The sequence below is a fragment of the Chiloscyllium plagiosum genome, chromosome 11 (assembly GCF_004010195.1).
Source record: "Chiloscyllium plagiosum isolate BGI_BamShark_2017 chromosome 11, ASM401019v2, whole genome shotgun sequence".
NCBI classification, from domain to species: domain Eukaryota; kingdom Metazoa; phylum Chordata; class Chondrichthyes; order Orectolobiformes; family Hemiscylliidae; genus Chiloscyllium; species Chiloscyllium plagiosum.
Genome location: NC_057720.1, coordinates 56,250,144 through 56,268,072, shown reverse-complemented (window position 1 = coordinate 56,268,072; position 17,929 = coordinate 56,250,144). Strand labels below are relative to the sequence as shown.

General features: G+C 43.3%; 1 protein-coding gene across 10 annotated transcripts in view; it reads left to right on the top strand.

Moving 5' to 3' along the window:
• sgip1a (SH3GL interacting endocytic adaptor 1a) overlaps positions 1–17,929 on the top strand; it is a 228,792-nt gene that overhangs the window by 156,083 nt on the left and 54,780 nt on the right. For 6 of the 10 annotated variants that reach the window (XM_043699414.1, XM_043699413.1, XM_043699412.1 and 3 more), the window contains 3 exons: positions 8,218–8,292; positions 9,536–10,033; positions 12,975–13,099. In XM_043699414.1, the coding sequence (XP_043555349.1) occupies positions 8,218–8,292; positions 9,536–10,033; positions 12,975–13,099 (698 nt within the window). The remainder of the gene's footprint in view (positions 1–8,217; positions 8,293–9,535; positions 10,034–12,974; positions 13,100–17,929) is intronic. The other 4 variants (XM_043699420.1, XM_043699419.1, XM_043699418.1 and 1 more) reach the window with 2 other exon arrangements.

Genomic DNA, 17,929 nt, shown 5'->3' with positions numbered 1-17,929 from the left:
ACCTCTCTCTCTCTTTCCTCATCGACGAATCCTTCAATATGTGAGGGAAGGGTATAGTGGGCTCAGGGAGAGAGAGAGAGAGACAGAATCATTCCATCAATGCAACTGAAGCTATCTTCAAGAGTCATTGTCACGGCGAGTCAGGGAGGGAGAGTCGCGGTTGTGAATAAAAATCAATGGCACAGCAATTAGCAAGGGACCTTAAAAAAAATCCCTCGCCCAGCTTCGTTCAATCATTTCTCCTTTCCGTTCAGTACCTCCATTCTCAGCATGTCTTTTCCTTCTGTTTATCTTTCTAACACTCTCTACCCCCCCCCCCCCCCCTCTCTTTCTATGATGTGATGATCTATTTGTTATTCCGCTGACTCCCAACTTCTGGCAATGACCTGAGCGTCTGATGCAGGATCAAGATACTCCCAGATTTTATCACACTCACTCTCAGTCACACTCTTACAGACTCACAATCACACCCATTCACAGCAGCACAGGAATCTTACATCCTTCAGCATTGCTCAAACCGTCGGAGAAAAGAAAAGGGGGGGGGGGGGAATAGAAATAGTTTTCCAGGACCCCTCTCCGGGGAATCAATCACCAATAATTAACGATCAATCAGAAATTACTTAAATGCCAGAAGGACAAGGAGAGCATTACCAGATTGTAAAGATTCACTGTTTTTCGATAATTACTCATCCCCTAACCTCACGCCGCATCATTCACCTGAAACAAAATCAACTAAAAGCTTATGCGGACAACACCGGATATTGAAGAAGGCCTATAATGAAGGGCAGACAGACATGCCTCTTAACCGCACAAATATCAGTTCAGGCTCCTGCCAACTGGCACCAACCTTTCTTATTAAAACAGGGACTGCACAGTAATATCTCTGCATCATTGCCTGGCGAAGGGAAAGGCAGGTTCCAGCTGTGTGTGGGTGTCCCATTCCTGGTGAGAACCAAATGGTGTTAAGGGGGCAGGTGGGAGCGAGGAGCAGGAGAATCGGCATTTCGGGCATAAGCCCTTCATCCCTCATAAATGCGAGGTTGTCCATTTTGGCTACAAAAACAGAAGGGCAAATTATTTTTCAAATAAGAAGCAGATTCAAAGTATGTTAGTGCAGAAGGATCTGAGCATCTTTGTGCATGAGTTGCAGAAAGTGGTTATCCAGATGCAGCATATAATAAGAAAGACAAATGGAACCCTGGCATTTATTGTAAGGGACTGGATTATTAAAGTAATGTTGTTACAATTATATACGACATTGGAGTATTGTGTCCAGTTCTAGTCTATGTACTTGAGGAAAGATGTGATGGCGCTGGAGAGGAGGTTCACCAGCTTGATCCCAGGGATGACAGGCTGTTGTATGAGGAGCCGTTAAATAGCTTGGGCTTATACTCGCTGGAGTTCAGAAGAATGAGGGGTTGATCTGATTGAGGGATATAAAATGCTAAAGGAGATTGATAAAGTGGACACTGAAATGATGTTATCTCTTGTGGGACAGTCTTGAGCAAGAGGACAAAGATATAGAATGACAGGAGGTCGGTTCAAAAAATGAGATGAGATGAAACTAATTCTCTCAGAGGGTTGTGAATCTGTGGAACTCACTGCCCCAGAGTGCAGTGGGGGCAGAATCAATCAACAGATTCAAGAAAGAATTCAATATATTTCTGATGAAAAGTGGAGTAAAGGGCAATATGGAGCATGGAGGAAAGTGGATAGCCCTGATCATGTTAAATGGTGGAGCAGGCCTGAAGGACTGAATTAGGTAAAAACAATGACTGCAGATGCTGGAAACCAGAGTCTAGATTAGGGTGGTACTGGAAAAGCACAGCAGGTCAGGTAGCATCCGAGGAGCAGTAAAATCGATGTTTCGGGCAAAAGCCCTTAATCAGGAATACTGCCTTTATTCCTGATGAAGGACTTTTGCCCGAGACGTCGATTTCGAAGCTCCTTGGATGCTGCCTGAACTGCTGTGCTCTTCCAGCACCACTAATCCAGAATCTGGTTTCCAGCATCCGCAGTCATTGTTTTTACCTCGTTTTTTCCACTCTACTCTGCAATGCCACCTCACTCTATCCGGGGCAGGTGTCAGACCTTTCAGTGGGAGAGCATTTTGGTGATAGTGACCACTACTGCCCTCACATTCTACATAACTATGGAGAAGGAGTGAAGCAGGCACAATGGGAGGGTATTTAATTGGGGAACAGGAAACTGATGCTATCAGACGTGAGTTGGGAAGCATGGACTGGGAGCAATTGTTCCATGGAAGGGGCACTATAGACATGTGGAGACTGTGTTTAAGGAACAGTTGTTGCGAATGATGCATAAATATGTTCCTCTGAGACAGGCAAAAAGGGGTAAGATAAAGGAACATTGGATGATGAGAGCGGAGGAGCTTCTCGTCAAAAGAAAGAAGGCAGCTTACGTAAGGTGGAGGAAGCAAGGGTCTCGCTCAGCTCTACAGGATTACAGGCAGGCGAGGAAGGAGCTCAAAAATGGTCTGAGGAGAGCCAGGAGGGGGCACGAAAAAGGCTTGGCAGGAAGGATTAGGGAGAATCCAAAGGCATTTTACATGTATATGAGAAATAAGAGAATGATCAAAGAAAGAGTAGGGCCGATCAGGGATAGCATAGGGAACTTGTGTATAGATTCTGAGGTGGTAGGGGAAGCCCTAAATGAGTTTTTTTGCTTCTGTCTTTATTAAAGAAAAGGACCTTGCAGTGAATGAAACCATTGAGGAGCAGGTAAGCATGCTGGAATGGATAGAGATTGAGGAAGCTGATGTGCTGAACATTTTGACAAATATTAAGATTGACAAGTCGCCAGGGCCAGACCAGATTTGTCCTCTGCTTTGGGAAGCAAGAAATGTGATTGCTTCGCCACTTGCGAAGATCTTTGCATCTTCGTTCTCCACCAGAGTCGTACATGAGGACTGGAGGGAGGAAAATGTAATTCCTCTCCAAGAAAGGAAATAGGGAAATCCCCGGCAATTACAGACCAGTCAGTCTCACGTCTGTCTTCTGCAAGGTGTTAGAAGGGATTCTGAGGGATAGGATTTATGATAATCTGGAAGAGCATGGCTTGATTAAATGCAGTCAGCACGGCTTTGTGAGGGGCAGTCATGCCTCACAAATCTTATTGAGTTCTTTGAGGATGTTACTAGACAAGTTGATGAGGGTCGAGCGGTGGATGTGCTGTATGTGGACTTCAGCAAGGCATTTGATAAGGTTCCCCATGGTAGGCTCATTCAGAAGGTCAGGAGGAATGGGATACAGGGAAAGTTAGCTGTCTCGATAATTTTTATTAATGACTTGGATGAGGAGATTGAAGGATGGGTTAGCAAGTTTGCAGACAACACAAAGGTTGGAGGTGTCGTTGACAGTATAGAGGACTGTTGTAGGCTGCAGCGTGACATTGACAGGATGCAGAGATTGGCTGAGAGGTGGCAGATGGAGTTCAACCTGGATAAATGCAAAGTGATGCATTTTGGAAGGTCGAACTTGAAAGTTGAGTACAGGATTAAAGACAGGATTCTTGGCAATGTGGAGGAACAGCGGGATCTTGGTGTGCAGGTATATGATCCCTTAAAATTGCCACCCAAGTGGACAGGGTTGTTAAGAAAACATATGGTGTTTTGGCTTTCATTAACAGGGGGATTGAGTTTAAGAGCCGTGAAATCTTGTTGCAGCTCTATAAAACTTTGATTAGATCGCACTTGGAACACTGCGTCCGGTTCTGGTCGCCCTATTATAGGAAAGATGTGGATGCTTTGGAGAGAAGGGCTTATCTTATGAAGAAAGGTTGACTGAGCTCAGACTTCTTTCGTTGGAAAAAAGGAAGAGAGGGGACCTAATTGAGGTGTACAAGGTAATGACCGGCATAGACAGAGTTGATAGCCAGAGACTTTTTCCCAGGGCAGAAATTAACACAAGGGGTCATAGTTTTAAGCTGTTTAGCGGAAAGTATAGAGGGAATGTCAGAGGCGGGTTCTTTATGCAGAGAGTTGGGAGAGCAGGGAATGCGTTGCCAGCAGCAGTTGTGGAAGCGAAGTCATTAGGGATATTTAAGAGACTGCTGGACATGCAGTCACAGAAATTTGACGGTTCATACATTAGGTTTACCTTACATGAGGATCAATGGTCGGCACAGCATCGTGGGCTGAAGGGCTTGTTCTTTGCTGTACTGTTCTATGGCCGTCCTCATGTTCCTCACGTAAGTGTACAATGTCTTAGGGTTTTCCTTAATCCTGCCCGCTAAAGCTTTTACATGCCCCTTTCTAGCTCTCACAAGTCAGTTCTTCAGTTCCTGCCTGGCTACCTTATAACCCTGTAAGGCTCGGTCCAATCCTTGCTTCCTCAACCTTAAGTAAGCTTCCTTCTTCCTCTTCATGAATTCTTCCATATCCCTTGTCACCCAAGGTTCTTTTAACTTCCCACCCTTTCCTTGCCTCTGTGGGACAAACCTGTCCAGCATTATCAGCAAGTGTTCCCTAAACAACCTCCAGATTTCTGTTGTGCATTTCCCTGCGAACATCTGTTCCCAATTTCGGTGCCCCAGTTCCTGCCTAATAGCATTGTCATTCTCCCTCCCCCAATTAAATATTTTCCCATTCCATCTGCTCCTGTCCCTCTCCATGACTATAGCAAAAGTCAAGGAGTTGTGATCACTATCACCGAAATGCTATCCCACCAAGAGATCAGATACCTGGCCTGGTTCATTGCCAAGCAACAAATCCAATATGGAGGAAGAAGGTTTGCAGATGCTGGAGATCAGAGTCAAGTGTGTGGTGTTGGAAAAGCACAGCTGGTCAGGCAGTGTCCGAGGACCAGGAGAATCGACATTTTGGGAATAGGCCCTTCATCAGCCTCATTCCTGATGAAGCGCTTGTGCCCAAAACTTCAGTTCTGCTGCTTCTCGGACGCTGCCTGATCAGCTGTGCTTTTCCAACACTACACTCTCAACCTAAATCCAATATGGCCTCCCCTATAGTCGGCCTATATTGCGTCAGAAACCTTTCCTGGGCACACCTGACAAACACTTCTCCATCCAAACTATTTGTACTAAGGAGGTTCCAATCAATACTAGGGAAGTTGAAGTCACCCATGAGAACAACTCTGTTACTTCTGCATCTTTCCAAAATCTGTCTCCTAATCTGCTCCTCTATGTCTCTGTAGAAAACACCCAATAAAGTGACTGCTCCTTTCCTGTTTCTGACTTCCACACATACTGACTGTAGACAATCCCTCCTCGTCGATCTTCCTGTCTGCAGCTGTGATACAATCCCTGACTAGTAATGCCACCCGACCCCCATTCCTTTGGACTCACGAGGTAAATATTTTATATTCAAATTTACCTTCCTGGCTGCCCCCGGCTCACGTTCTCTCAACTCATGCTCTCTTGACTCCTGCTGCTGAAATGGAAGCTGTTGAATGATGAGGAATTATTTTATACTACTACTATCTTTTTGGGGAAAAAAAAGCTTGCTCTTTTACTCAATTTATTTTTACCAATTTTAAATCTTCTTTCACAAGTTTCTAAAATGTTCTCCCTCTGGTCTACCATAATTTTCACAACATTGTATACCTAAACTTTCAACTTGATACCATCCTCTACTTTCCAAGTTAGTAATGATTTACACTTCTCATAAAGCCTTTATTTGCTGAGAAGTGTAAAGTAACACCCTAAATGTCTGGCAGTGCTTCTCTACCATCTAACCTTTTAAGCTATTTATCCCAGATTTTTCATGCCTAAATTGGAAATGTCTTGCTGCAGTTCAAAGAAAATGCAACTAATGTTACTCAACAACTTAATTACAGCATGGAAACAGACCCTTCGTCCAACTTATCTATACTGACCAGCCATCCCAATCTGTCCGAGTTGCATTTGACAGCATTTGCCCCATGCCGCTCCAAAACCCTCCCCTTTACACATTCAAGTGCCCTTTATCTGTTGCAACTGTTCCCAACTCCACCATCCTCCATGGCAGCCGTTCCATACGTGCAACATCTCCAGCATGAAGAAGTTACCTCTCAGATCCCTTCTAAATCTTTCCCCTTTCACAATCGAATTGACTGGAATCTCAAGATGAAGTGTTCAGGCTCCTGGCCCAACTGCTTCTATTTCTGTTGATAAAATATTAAAACTCCACTCCCACCCAGTCACTGATGCTTGAAATTCACCCCATGCTCGAATTAGAACTCACTGACTGAGGAATAATCCCTTGCCCCACATTACCACTGCCAACTTTTCAGCCCCACCCCCTTTTCCTCAGTACAGCATCTGGGAACAAAGCATTTCTCAAATTACAGTGACGACTGTAGAGGCCTATGTGTTATGTAACTGCAGTACAATGCATGTCATTAAATGAATGTGTATGTGTACAAGAGGAAAGAAAAATAATTGCAAGATAGTACCAGCCCTGAATTTTTAAGAAGCATCTGATCTCTTTGCACTGCTCTTATGGCTTCAGGTCTTGAATTTGAAACACACTGTCCTCGTGCAGTTGATGATCATTGATCAGTCCACAGGGAAATAGTCCAGTACTTAATTGGCCTGTACAATAGCTTTACACACTGAAAAATTCATTTACCAACTAAGGGAATAGTATTTATCATTGATATTTTCTATGTTGCATTTGCCCCTTTCTTTTTAAAAAAAAAGGAAATGTACCTTTAAGTGTCAAGATAAGCTGAGTTAATCCGAAAGTTGTAGGTTCAAGCCTGACTTCAGGACTTGATCTATGCTGATTCTTCAGTCCTGTTCTGAGAGGATACTCTTATGTTAAGAAGTGATGTAATATGAATGAGACTGTTAGCTGAGGCTCCACCTGTAAAATATTTTGTGCCATTTTATTGAAGCAAGCAGCGAGTTCTCTTTCTCTTATTTATTTGTTTACTATGTTCAAAATTAGCTAGTGTGTTTTGCCCTCAAAACAATAATGACTAGACTTCAAAATTGATGAGCCACATTATAGGCCTGCAAATTATTTCTCCACCTCATCACTGATATGTTACTGATTTCGTGATTGCTAAATCATTTTTTTTTTAATCTATTAATGATAAGTTTCCTTACTGTTATCTTTGAATAGTGTAAAACTCAACAAATAATGTTCTCTCTTTTGTTATAATTCCCATAGAGACTGAGCGCTTTTGGAAAGATATATGAATTTCAGGGAGCATCATAAAAGATCACATAAGATTTCAAATTTTAAGACAGTTATTGTAATTAACTAAAAGCAACATTGAAATAACAGTTTTTGTAAATAACTCTAACTACATGTGACTTTTAAGCCATATGGCCTTTAACATGTCCAAAGTCACATGTCACAGTTGTACCTTTACTCTCCTGGAACCTGTCACAAGATATTCTCCATTCCTGGTGATCTGTTTTCCTTTTTCTTTTCTAACCAGTTTACTTTTAATCCAAAATAACTTTTATGATGAGAGGTACCATAGAGATTCCTCTTTCTAGTCAAAGCTAATCAAATCCAGCCTTAATTAAATCCTCATGAACTTAGTCTCTCCAATCTGAGTTCCTAACTGACTTCTGGATCTCTCTCTTGCTCTCTCTTTCTTTTTCTTACTCTCTCTCTTTTTTTTAATCTCTTTTTTTTTTCTTTTTTTTTCCTCTCTCTTTTCTCTCTCTCACTTTTTCTTTCTCTCTCTCTCTCTCTCTCTCTTTCTCTCTCAGGTTCTTGGAGACTTTCTTGTCTCTGAGGGTGTCAGGAATATTTTAGGAAATCCTGGTAACCCAGTACTGCAATGACTTGTTGTAGACTCTTCCTTCTCAAAGCCCATCACCCAAGTTGTATGAATAACATGGGTCTTGTATCTAAATAAAGATTACTAATTAGCTATTTTCCAGATCCCCAACTCTGTTCATTTCCTTTTGAAGTTAAGTAAGTATTTTAAAGTATACCCTTCCAGAAAAGCTGATATTCTTTACACTTGGTTGTGAGTCTGGAGATTAATAATTTATCCACAATTCAGATGCTCTTACCATTGGCTGCAGATATGAATTGATTGCACCTTCTCCCAGTGAAACTGAGTCTTGCTTTAACCTTTTAAAGCCACCACAGCTTATTGTCAGGCAGAATTCAGAAGGTCACATGACCTCATTCTTCTATTTCACTCAGAACTTAAAGACACAGCCTCAAAACTTCATAACATTATAAGACTTTAATTTCACAACTTGCTTTTTTTTCCTGGTTTTTCATTGCAGCTCCCCCACCACTTCCTCCAAAAAATGTTCCAGCTACCCCACCTCGCACAGGGTCACCATCAGCAGAAGGTTCAGGTAGGGCTTTTTAGTTTAATGCTTTGTAACCCTTGAGTTTAATACAGCTAGCCTGTTAATTACCTAGTGTGTGGCCTTTTCCATGGACTTGAGTAGAGCATAAAATGGCAACATAAACAAGTTAGCTGAATGAATGACCTGTTTTGTGGTATAGATTTAATGCAACTATGAGTAGCCATAAATTAACCTACAAGACAGGGAGAACTACCTTTCATTTTTAAGTGACTTTTTTTTTCAGCCTTTTTATGCCTCTTTCAGTTCACACAAACATTAAATATTATAACATTTGGAAAATAGTAATCTAAATGGTTTGTTCACTGGATCTCACTTCCCTTGTGAACAAATTTTGAAAAACCATTGTATTTTGAAGATAACCCCAGTGTATTCAACCAGTAAATGGATCTCCTAGCCAGGATATTTCTGTTTTTGGTCTAAGTCCAAAAGCAAGTGGGATTCCTGAGAGATACAAAGGTGAGAGAGCACATTGGATCTATCTGCAGTGAGGTAGCTGAAATTAGAATCCTGGAACAAGAATGTCCAGCTGCCAAGAGCTGCCAGCCATTCCCAGGCCATAGAACTCCAGAAATCAGCAGAGCCATGTTGCAGGCCATGGCAGCTGCTGTAATAACCCCAATACCTCCAAATTCCCAGGATAAAGGATCTCCTGGAGGAAAGATAAGTGCAGTTTGAGAGGTTGCTGTCTTCAGGGAGGATATCACAGGGAGAGGAAAGCCATGGAAACTCTGTGCCTTGTGCCCAGTCCCTTGATCCTACAGCGATTAGGACCCTCTAAGGACAAGGGGGTAGGGTGCTACATAGGATTCAACACCGTTTAGGAAGAAGACAACAATCTGACAGTGTCCTACTTGCATATCTAATTCTCTTTTCTGGAAAGTACATGTATGACTGTAGAATTGACAGAATTATGTGTGACACTCATTGTATTGGCTCAGGCATGGAAAAAATAGTTGCTAGAGCAAAGTATCAGAAAGTAACCCAAAAGGGCCAGTGCTTTCAGAAGAATGGAGAGAGGAATAGGAGAAAGTGGTGCAGGGTAGCAGAGCATTATGAAAAATCCATTTTTGTATTTCCTAAAAAATGTTTCAAATCTATTTCTTCAGTAAACACTGGAATTTTCAATTTTTGACACTGATTGTTTGTATATGTTATTGAGTTTAACTTTGTGTTTAATATTTTGTCCTCTTGATTCCTGATGTTTTCACTCTTGAATTTTGCACTTAAGACCGCACAATTCTGAAAGGCACCAAGTCAGACCTTGATGCAGCAACGCAGCAACCTTTACCGAATTCAGCCCATGGGACTGTAGGGAGTGACCAGGGCAAAGCAGAGCCCCAGCCAGACAAACTGTTGTCTATCAGTGACCTGGATGATATTTTTGGCCCAGTTATATCTCACAGATCTGGAGTTATCCTGGCGAAGAACAAGTGGATCGATTTCTCTGATCAACCTTCTAGAAATGAGGTCTCACCAGTGGCTCTGGGTGAAAACAGGTCCCTTGATGCTCCTCCGAGTGTTTCTGTGCCTCTAGACCATGATGGGAGTGAGAAAAAAAGTTCCGAGCAGGTTTTGGTCAAGAGTGAAAAGAGCGAGTCGTCCTCCTCCCTGAAAGAGCTCACTTTGGGACAAAAGACCACGCCCCCTCCCCCTCCACCACCTACCTACAGAACAGTGGTATCTTCTCCAGGACCCAGTTCAGGCAGTGGCGTGTCCAACAGCAGTGGTACGTGGTGTTCGGTTAAACACTGCATCAGCATGCCCACATTGGAGCCAGCCTCCACTAAGAAGCCTCACTGTCAGCAACATGAGTGGCTTCTTCCTGCTTCTGTCCTGTTGTATTTGTGCTGTTCCATTCTGTGCTGAGCTCTGCTTTTTTGTGTTCTTTTGAAGGAACGTGAGTGACATTCCATGCACCCCTCCCCATAAAAGCTTCACCTCCAACCTTTACATGAAACTGGCCGACAGGTTTTTAGGCTTTATGTAGGATATGGTACATCCTGCAGTGTCTTCCCATCCAGCAGCACATCAAGGAATTAAGATTTCACTTGAGGACAGACTGATCAATTGTACAAGGTGCTACAGTTTTAAAATATCCTTGCAAAATCTAGTTGTAGATTCGTTGGGATCGAATAACAGTACATTGACTAAAACTATGCCTTTGAATGGGACTTGGAACTACATCAATGGTAAAAAAAAAACCTTTTATTTAAATCATCCCTATTGCTGTTACAGTAACAGGACAGAATGGCTGGTGTGGGGGCCTGTATCCTTGGGTTCTGTTCTCCCCTCTTTGTAAGTCGCTGAGTCCATTGGAGTGTTAACCAAATACGGTCATAGTTTCTGCTGCTCCATTGCTGTTCTCTGCGTTTACAGATTCATACCCTGGATGTAATCAGAAATACGAAACTAACTTTTTAATGATAATGAAATGTTGATGTCTCATTTTCACTGTCAGTGATGCATTATCCATATAAATAGAACATCAGAACCACAATAAGACTGAACTTTCCCAATAATGGGTAACTGGCATAGTACTGATCCATACTGATTGAGAAGATCCCAGGTTTGAACTCTGGCCTGGGTCGCTTTTATTGACTGCAGTGAAGGACTGAATGCTATGATGACAGTGTCACCATAGTAGACAATTTATTCCTGAGTCCAGTGATTTGTATTTTTCATTTTCAAGTAAATGTGCTTCAGACAGGAATTTTAATGTAAATTCCCAGCATGAAGGATGAGTAAATCATGAATGTTGGCAATGCTACAGATTTCACCTCTTCAAAACAACTTGCTGTCAGCCAATTTCTATTACCTCCCCCAGACCTCTCCTGTTGTGTAATTAGAGCAGATTTTTGTCTTGCTGAGTGCACTTTTTCTTCATTGGTTTATAACCATAACAAGAGTTTATGGTTATATGGCTTTTTTTGTGCTGATGTTGCAGCTTCCATTAATCCTTTATTTGTTTGTACATCAATCGCCTTTCACAAATATATCCAATGGGGATGGGAATGAAAATATACACTCACTTCGTAAGGAAATGTATTGTCTGTTGTATTGCTTGATCTCACAGACCATTAAATTCCACATTGATCTGTGTTGCATTAACTGATTGCAGTTAGGATATTAATATTATCTTTGTGTCTTTGGACTGGGAGGAGAAGACTCAGGTATGGTTCTTACAGTGCTATCCTGGGAATACTACTGGAGGTTAATGGGTGTAACTGGCCCATGGTGAATCTAGGTGATATCTATATCACCTAGATATCTGCTCCTTGTGCACAGACCCAATATTGTCTTTTATTGACTTGAGCAGAAATACATATCAGATTAACTTATACAACAAGTGGCTAAATTGATGTTACCCACTTGGTGCCATTGCCAATGTTAAACTCCCCCGCCGCCCCCAAACTGGTAGACATTGGACTTGACAGTGGTGTTGTGCACAGTTTGCCGATACATGGTGCTTAGTCTCCTATAGGAAGAACAGCAAGAGTCTGCATGTCAGAAGAGAAAAAAATCTAAATATATATTTAAAAATTAAAAGTTTTATATTGTCCTTGCAGTAAAATGGCCATAAATATGAACTATGCTATAGAGAGTACACCTATCATTTTTGAAAACAAAGAAACAGGAGTAAGCCACTTGATTTCTCTTACCCTTTCCACTATTCAATTGGAGTTGTGGACAAACTCCATATACTCACCTTTGTGGCAGATTCCCCCAGTGTCATTAATTAACAAAAATCTATGCATGGCATTCTTAAAATTAACAGTTAATTTAGGATCTAGCAGAAGAGAGTTCAAAACTTCTATCACCATTTCCAAAAAGTCATAATTCCTAATGTCACTTTTGAAAGATCAATCTAATTCTTTGATCATGGCGTCTAGTTCCAGATACAATTTCTTCCTATCTGCATTCTTTAATATCTTCAACATTGTGATAAAATCATTCTTAAACTTGCTAAATTTCTTAGTTTAAGGGTGCTTATGGCAGGGTGGTAGTGGTCCTAACTTTTGAGGCGCGTTGCTCAGGTTCCAATCTCACCACCTATAGAGTGTGTCACAACAGGATGATTAGAAAATATCTGCAATCCTTTTTGCTTAATCTCTCCTCATAGTTTAATCCTTAGAGTACTGGTAGCAATCTAGTAAAACTGTGCTGCACTCCCTTTAAAGCCCAATACAGTATATCCTTCTTATGGCAATATCCTAAGGAAATATAAGCACTCCAACTTCCAGTTGTGTAGCATGTTTGTTTATAGTTTTATCTTTCATGAATCTGATATAATATTCATGTTCAGGTACAATTGAACAGTCTTTTGGCATGTACCATATTGACTGTCCACCAAAAATGGCCAAATCGTTAACAGCAGTGAACCGCCAACATCACTGAAAATACAACAGGAATTGGTGGAGTAGATTTCTAAAGCTCGTGGTAGTGGGGAGATGGGGCTTGGGATTTGTGAGTGTGAGAGGGTGAGGTGGTGGGATGTGCTAGTGTGTGCAAAGCAGTGGATGGTGAATAAGGTTATTGATTGGCCAGTAAAGACCGCTTAAGGGACTGGAACTTTTGTGGGCTCAAAGGAGCAAAACTCCACCCTCCCTCAGTGCTAAGGTAACCCCCCATGACGTGTAAAATTTAAAAACCTGTTTATTTATTTTTAGGTTCTTCATCTCCTGCCCGTCCAGCAACACCATTGGGCATCACCAGTAACACTCCTCCTCCTCCACCACCTCGCCCTCCATCACGGCCTAAACTGCCTCCTGGAAAGCCTAGTGTTACCGACATGGTACGTTTTGGTGTCCTACTGTTACATTCATTATATTTAAACTGTTCCAGGAGAATAACAAAAAAGAATTATTAAATGTGCTGCTCAGAGTCAACAGAGAGAAAGTCATTTCTCGTAACTGGACTCTGTGGGGTTTAGAGTCTAGATTAGTGTGGTGCTGGAAAAGCACAGCAGGTCAGGCAGCATCTGAAGAGCAGGATAATCGACGTTTCAGGCAAAAACTCTTCATCAGGGTTCCTAATGAAGAGCTTTTGCCTAAAATGTCGATTTTCCTGTTCCTCGGATGCTGCCTGACCTGCTGTGCTTTTCCAGCACCACTCTAATCTCCAGCATCTGCAGTACCCACCTCTGCCTCTTTAGAGTATAGACCCAATCGGCTCAGTAACTAGACAGTGATGAATTATTACATGTCAGACACCAACCATCAAACTCGGGCTAGACCATGAGAATGTGAGTGAAGATCCAGTCACATCCAATGTTGAAGTGATATTACCCCATGGACAAGTTTCCCCTTAGCCCATTAAATCAGTCTAAAGTGTGTGCAAGTTTCATTTAAGTTCTGCAGTGTGTAAGCCCAGTCTGTATATTTATGATATGCTAATCATTCCTTTTGCCATATGAAATGTATTGTCAGTGATGCTTCTTGTGCAGTGGAGACTGCATTAAGCATCAGATATTTTTACTCTTTTGACTTTTTAAATCATATTTTACAAAATGCTTCAGTACTGGCTCCTCTTGATATTGTCACCATTTTCTAACGCATAAACAATTTTCAGAACATAGTTCACTAACAGTAAAGTGTATACAAAACCCATTATTTGTGAATGCATCTGAATGTTGTCTGTAACTGAAGCAGTTACAATACTCCAGCAGAGCAAGAAGAGCTGAAAAATGGTGTACATGTTAAAAGAGCCTTTTAGGTCCTGATTTTCATTCCTGGATTGAGTGTGCAGAGTCAGGAGAACCTTCAGCACAATGAACTTGACCCTTAGAGATGTTTGATTTGGGAGGGAAGGCTGGATTGGAAGTCAGACCTGGTGAACCAGGAGCAGTTGACGGAGTCTTTCAGTTGCCCAGGTTGGCTCAGTGGAAAGTCAACCTCTGAGTTCCAGCACTGTGTCCAGCAGTTAAAATAAGAGATATAAAACATTCAACCTCTCAATCTCCCACCTCCTGCCCCATACACTCCTCTTGCACCATCCACATCGACATATTAATAATCTATTGACCTCTGCCTATTTTCTCATGGCCCCTCTAAACCCCATGCCAACATACTGCCAGCCTATGTCAATCGATAGTTCCACCCTCTAGGTTGTAATATTTAAAGTTCCATAAATTGGAGAATACACGCTATTGAGAAAATCATTTTTATTCATAAAACAGTGGGTAGAGTCAGAGCGATGTGGTCAATGAGAGGATTTGCAATGGAATTGGTAAATCCAATGAGGCCAATCATGATATTAAGAGCATTTCGCCCCATCTTTGATGCTTTTCACACATGCCAGCAGCTTTCACAAGAAACACACTGTATGTGCAGCAAGGGAGCAGACAGCTCTCAAAAGGGAGTAATCCTCACCCAAAGTCTAAGGAGGCACCATTAGTCATGGGCTTCCAGCTCAGTAAGTCAAGGCAGCCTCCAATGACAGTCCAGGGGTTTAGCCATGGTCAACCATCCACTCTAGGTATTCCAGTCAGACAGTCTGTGCCTCTGCAGCCCAGGAACTGGATCATGGTCAGTCCGGTGGCTCTACATTGGCCAGTCTGCAGCATTAGAGCTAACACAGTTGGGGAGATGTACAACCACCAGGCATGAGTCTGGGCACTTGCTTGCCCCGTTACATTATACAAGGTGGTGGGTCATGTTCAGTCCAGCAGCTCCATCCGCAGAAAGTAAGCAGAGAGAGGGTTGCAGCGGGTTGGGGGGTGTGCCATTGCTGTGGGAAGAAGAGTTAGCAAGTTAGTCATCATGACTGGGGGCTGCATGCATTGGGGAAGTTGGAATGAAGATTGTGAAGGGGAGTAAGAGTATGCAAGGGGCTAATATGTTAAAGCATAGATAGGAAGATGTCCATCATCAGTAAGGAGCAGCCTGGCCTCGGGAGGAGGGGACAGTGTATGATTACACCTGGCATGGTCACCTCATTGGCCAGGAGCTTGTGGGTGGGGAATGAATGTGGGCAGATGTAGGAAGGTTTGGGGGGGGTGAGGCTGGTAGTTCCTGGGGAGATGCAAAGCTTAATGGGCTTTATGGTGAGGATTATTAGGAAGGGAATTTGAATGTTCAGGAACTCACTCTCTCATGGTGGTGGTGGCAGCAGCGGCTGCAAATCATTAGCCAAGGAGCATTCATTGTTGCCTTCTATTGTACTGAACGTTGAAGGTGCTCAATGGGGAACAAAATGGCAGTGCCTGTGTGGGTGAAGTAAGTGATTCAACTTGTGAGGGAGGGGGCTGTAGGACCCACCCAATGATAATAAAACTTTTAAAGGGAAAGAGCATTGCACACAGACCCACTTCTCAGTGTTGCATCTCCCTGCAATGGACACAGCTGGGTAACTCAATGAAAGCTACACGTTAGACCACAAAGGCCATGAAATAATAAGAATGCTGTACGAGGAGGGCCAGAGGTGTCAGAATTATCCAATGCCATGTGTACCCCATGCTGCTCTGACATTGAGATGGGCTCTAGCACAGAGCTGCATTAATGGAATCTTGTCTGTGGTTATGACATGATGCTGGATGGTGTAACAATATCTTTTGGACCTAAACCAAGAGATTAACAAACAGATGTAAATACATTTATACAAAGCTTTATAATTATAAACATTGAAGAAGGATTTAGATGTGAATTTGCAATGCCAGGCCTTACAAGGCTCTAAGCTAAGTGTTGGAAAATGGGATTAGAAGAATCGGGTGCTCATGTTTGATCAAAGCAAATTCAACGTGATGGAGAGCCTTTGTGTGCTGTGGACCTCGACCACATTTGAATTATGATTCTAATGCTCACTCCCACTATGGCATAGGGTGTTCTTTGACTCTACAGTTGAGGTGGAGGCACCCTGCTCAGTAGAGCAGCCTGTTGGCCCTGCAATTTTAATTGGGTGACTTCAGGGGGTACTTGGGGCAAGACAGGTCCAATATGCTAAGGGTCCTCTTGCCTGAGTTGAAAAGTGGTGCTGGAAAAGCACAGCAGGTCAAGCAGCATCCGAGGAGTAGGAGAGTCAACATTTTGGGCATAAGCTAGATGCAGATTAATCCTCCTCAATATGATCTTCCATGTGCCAGTGCGGGGTGGTATGAAGAGCAGGCAGGGTGAAGCTGGAGGGCCTGGCCACCTCGACAATGCCCTGAGGGGTATCTGTGTGTGGTTCTACCTCCAGACATGTGCCACCTGGAAAAGTCCTGTCTCCTGCAGGAAGTAACATCTGGAGTGCCCTTCAGGTTCCCAGTCCCCCCTATTATCGTGCCTTCCATCCTGAGGACCAATAGCTAGGACACCTGAGCTCAGGTGTGAAAGGCTCTCCAGCTGCCCCAAGGAGTGCTCGGCCTGGCTCTTATGGCAGCTGCCAACACTCCATGCATCGCTGCAGCTTCTGGGTAATGAGGGGCATTTTGTGCCATGTTCTTGTCTGCACTGCTGTTCCTCCCTCTTGCGTGTGGATTGCTGTTTCCTGATTGCCGACACAACAGACTCCTCCTCTCCTACCTGGGGCTGAGTAGGAGCCTGGTGTCCAACACCACCTCCCCTCCCCTACATGCCCTGGTGCCAATGGCCTGGGACATTTCTTCCTTATCCAGCTGCTGTTGCTGTGAGGTGCTCACCTGATGGTGGTCTCACAGTCTCGAAGTCTAACATTCTCACCAAGGTGTCAGTATATGAGCTAGTGGGAGGAAGTATGGCCCTCAAAGACCTCAGTACTTTTGTCCTCGGAGGTAGAGGAGATGGCTTCAGGAGATTGCTGTGCAGGGTTCTAGATGTTGGTGGTACCTGCAAGACATAAGGGAGGAGTCAAAGCCACTGGTTACAAATGGTGTGTATTGATTGATGCTGAGAGTGGGCTTAATGTGAGTGTTGCAGTAGAACGATGTGTACAGACAAGAATATTTCTGCATCCCACATCTTCCCGCGAGAGCAAGGATTCTCTCTTCATAGGGATGAGGAGCCCAGTTGTGGCGACTCTCCAACCATCAGGCTCACTTTGCCTTATGAACTATCTACTCCTGTAATGTGAGGAGGTAGGGATTGAGTGAAATGAAAATGAATGGTATGCCTGTTAGTCCTGGTGCAAGGGTAATTGAAAGTTGCTAAGGTGTTTTGAGGGAGTGAGGAGGCAGCACAGAGGGCTTGCAGGGTGAGTGGTGTGAGAGGCTCGGGATAGGGTAAGAACAAGTGAGGGACAATGGTGCAGGCAATAAGGTAGCAAAGCAAGAAACTTTGTGTGGGGTGTGTGGGTGTGGGGTGTGTGGGTGTGGGGTGTGTGTGTGTGTGGTGTGTGTATAGAACATGGCACTTACCCTGGTGCAGACGGGAGGGTCATTGTCACTGTGGAGATGGCACTGACCTGGCTGGTGACCATGGATCAGGTGCCAGGGTCTGGTATCATGACCCTCTCTGTCTGTCCTCCGGGAAGAGGACAACTCTCCTATGTATCATCCCTTTGATCAGCACCTCCAGCTCCCTGATGGAGAATCACAGAACCATCTTCCCAATCTGTCCTTGCCTGTAGAATGCCAGTGTTCATCCAGGTACACTGTTTTAAAGATGGTGTGGTTGTGCAGTCTGTCTGTGACATCTGCTGAGTGGGGAGTTGTTCCGAAAACAATAACTGG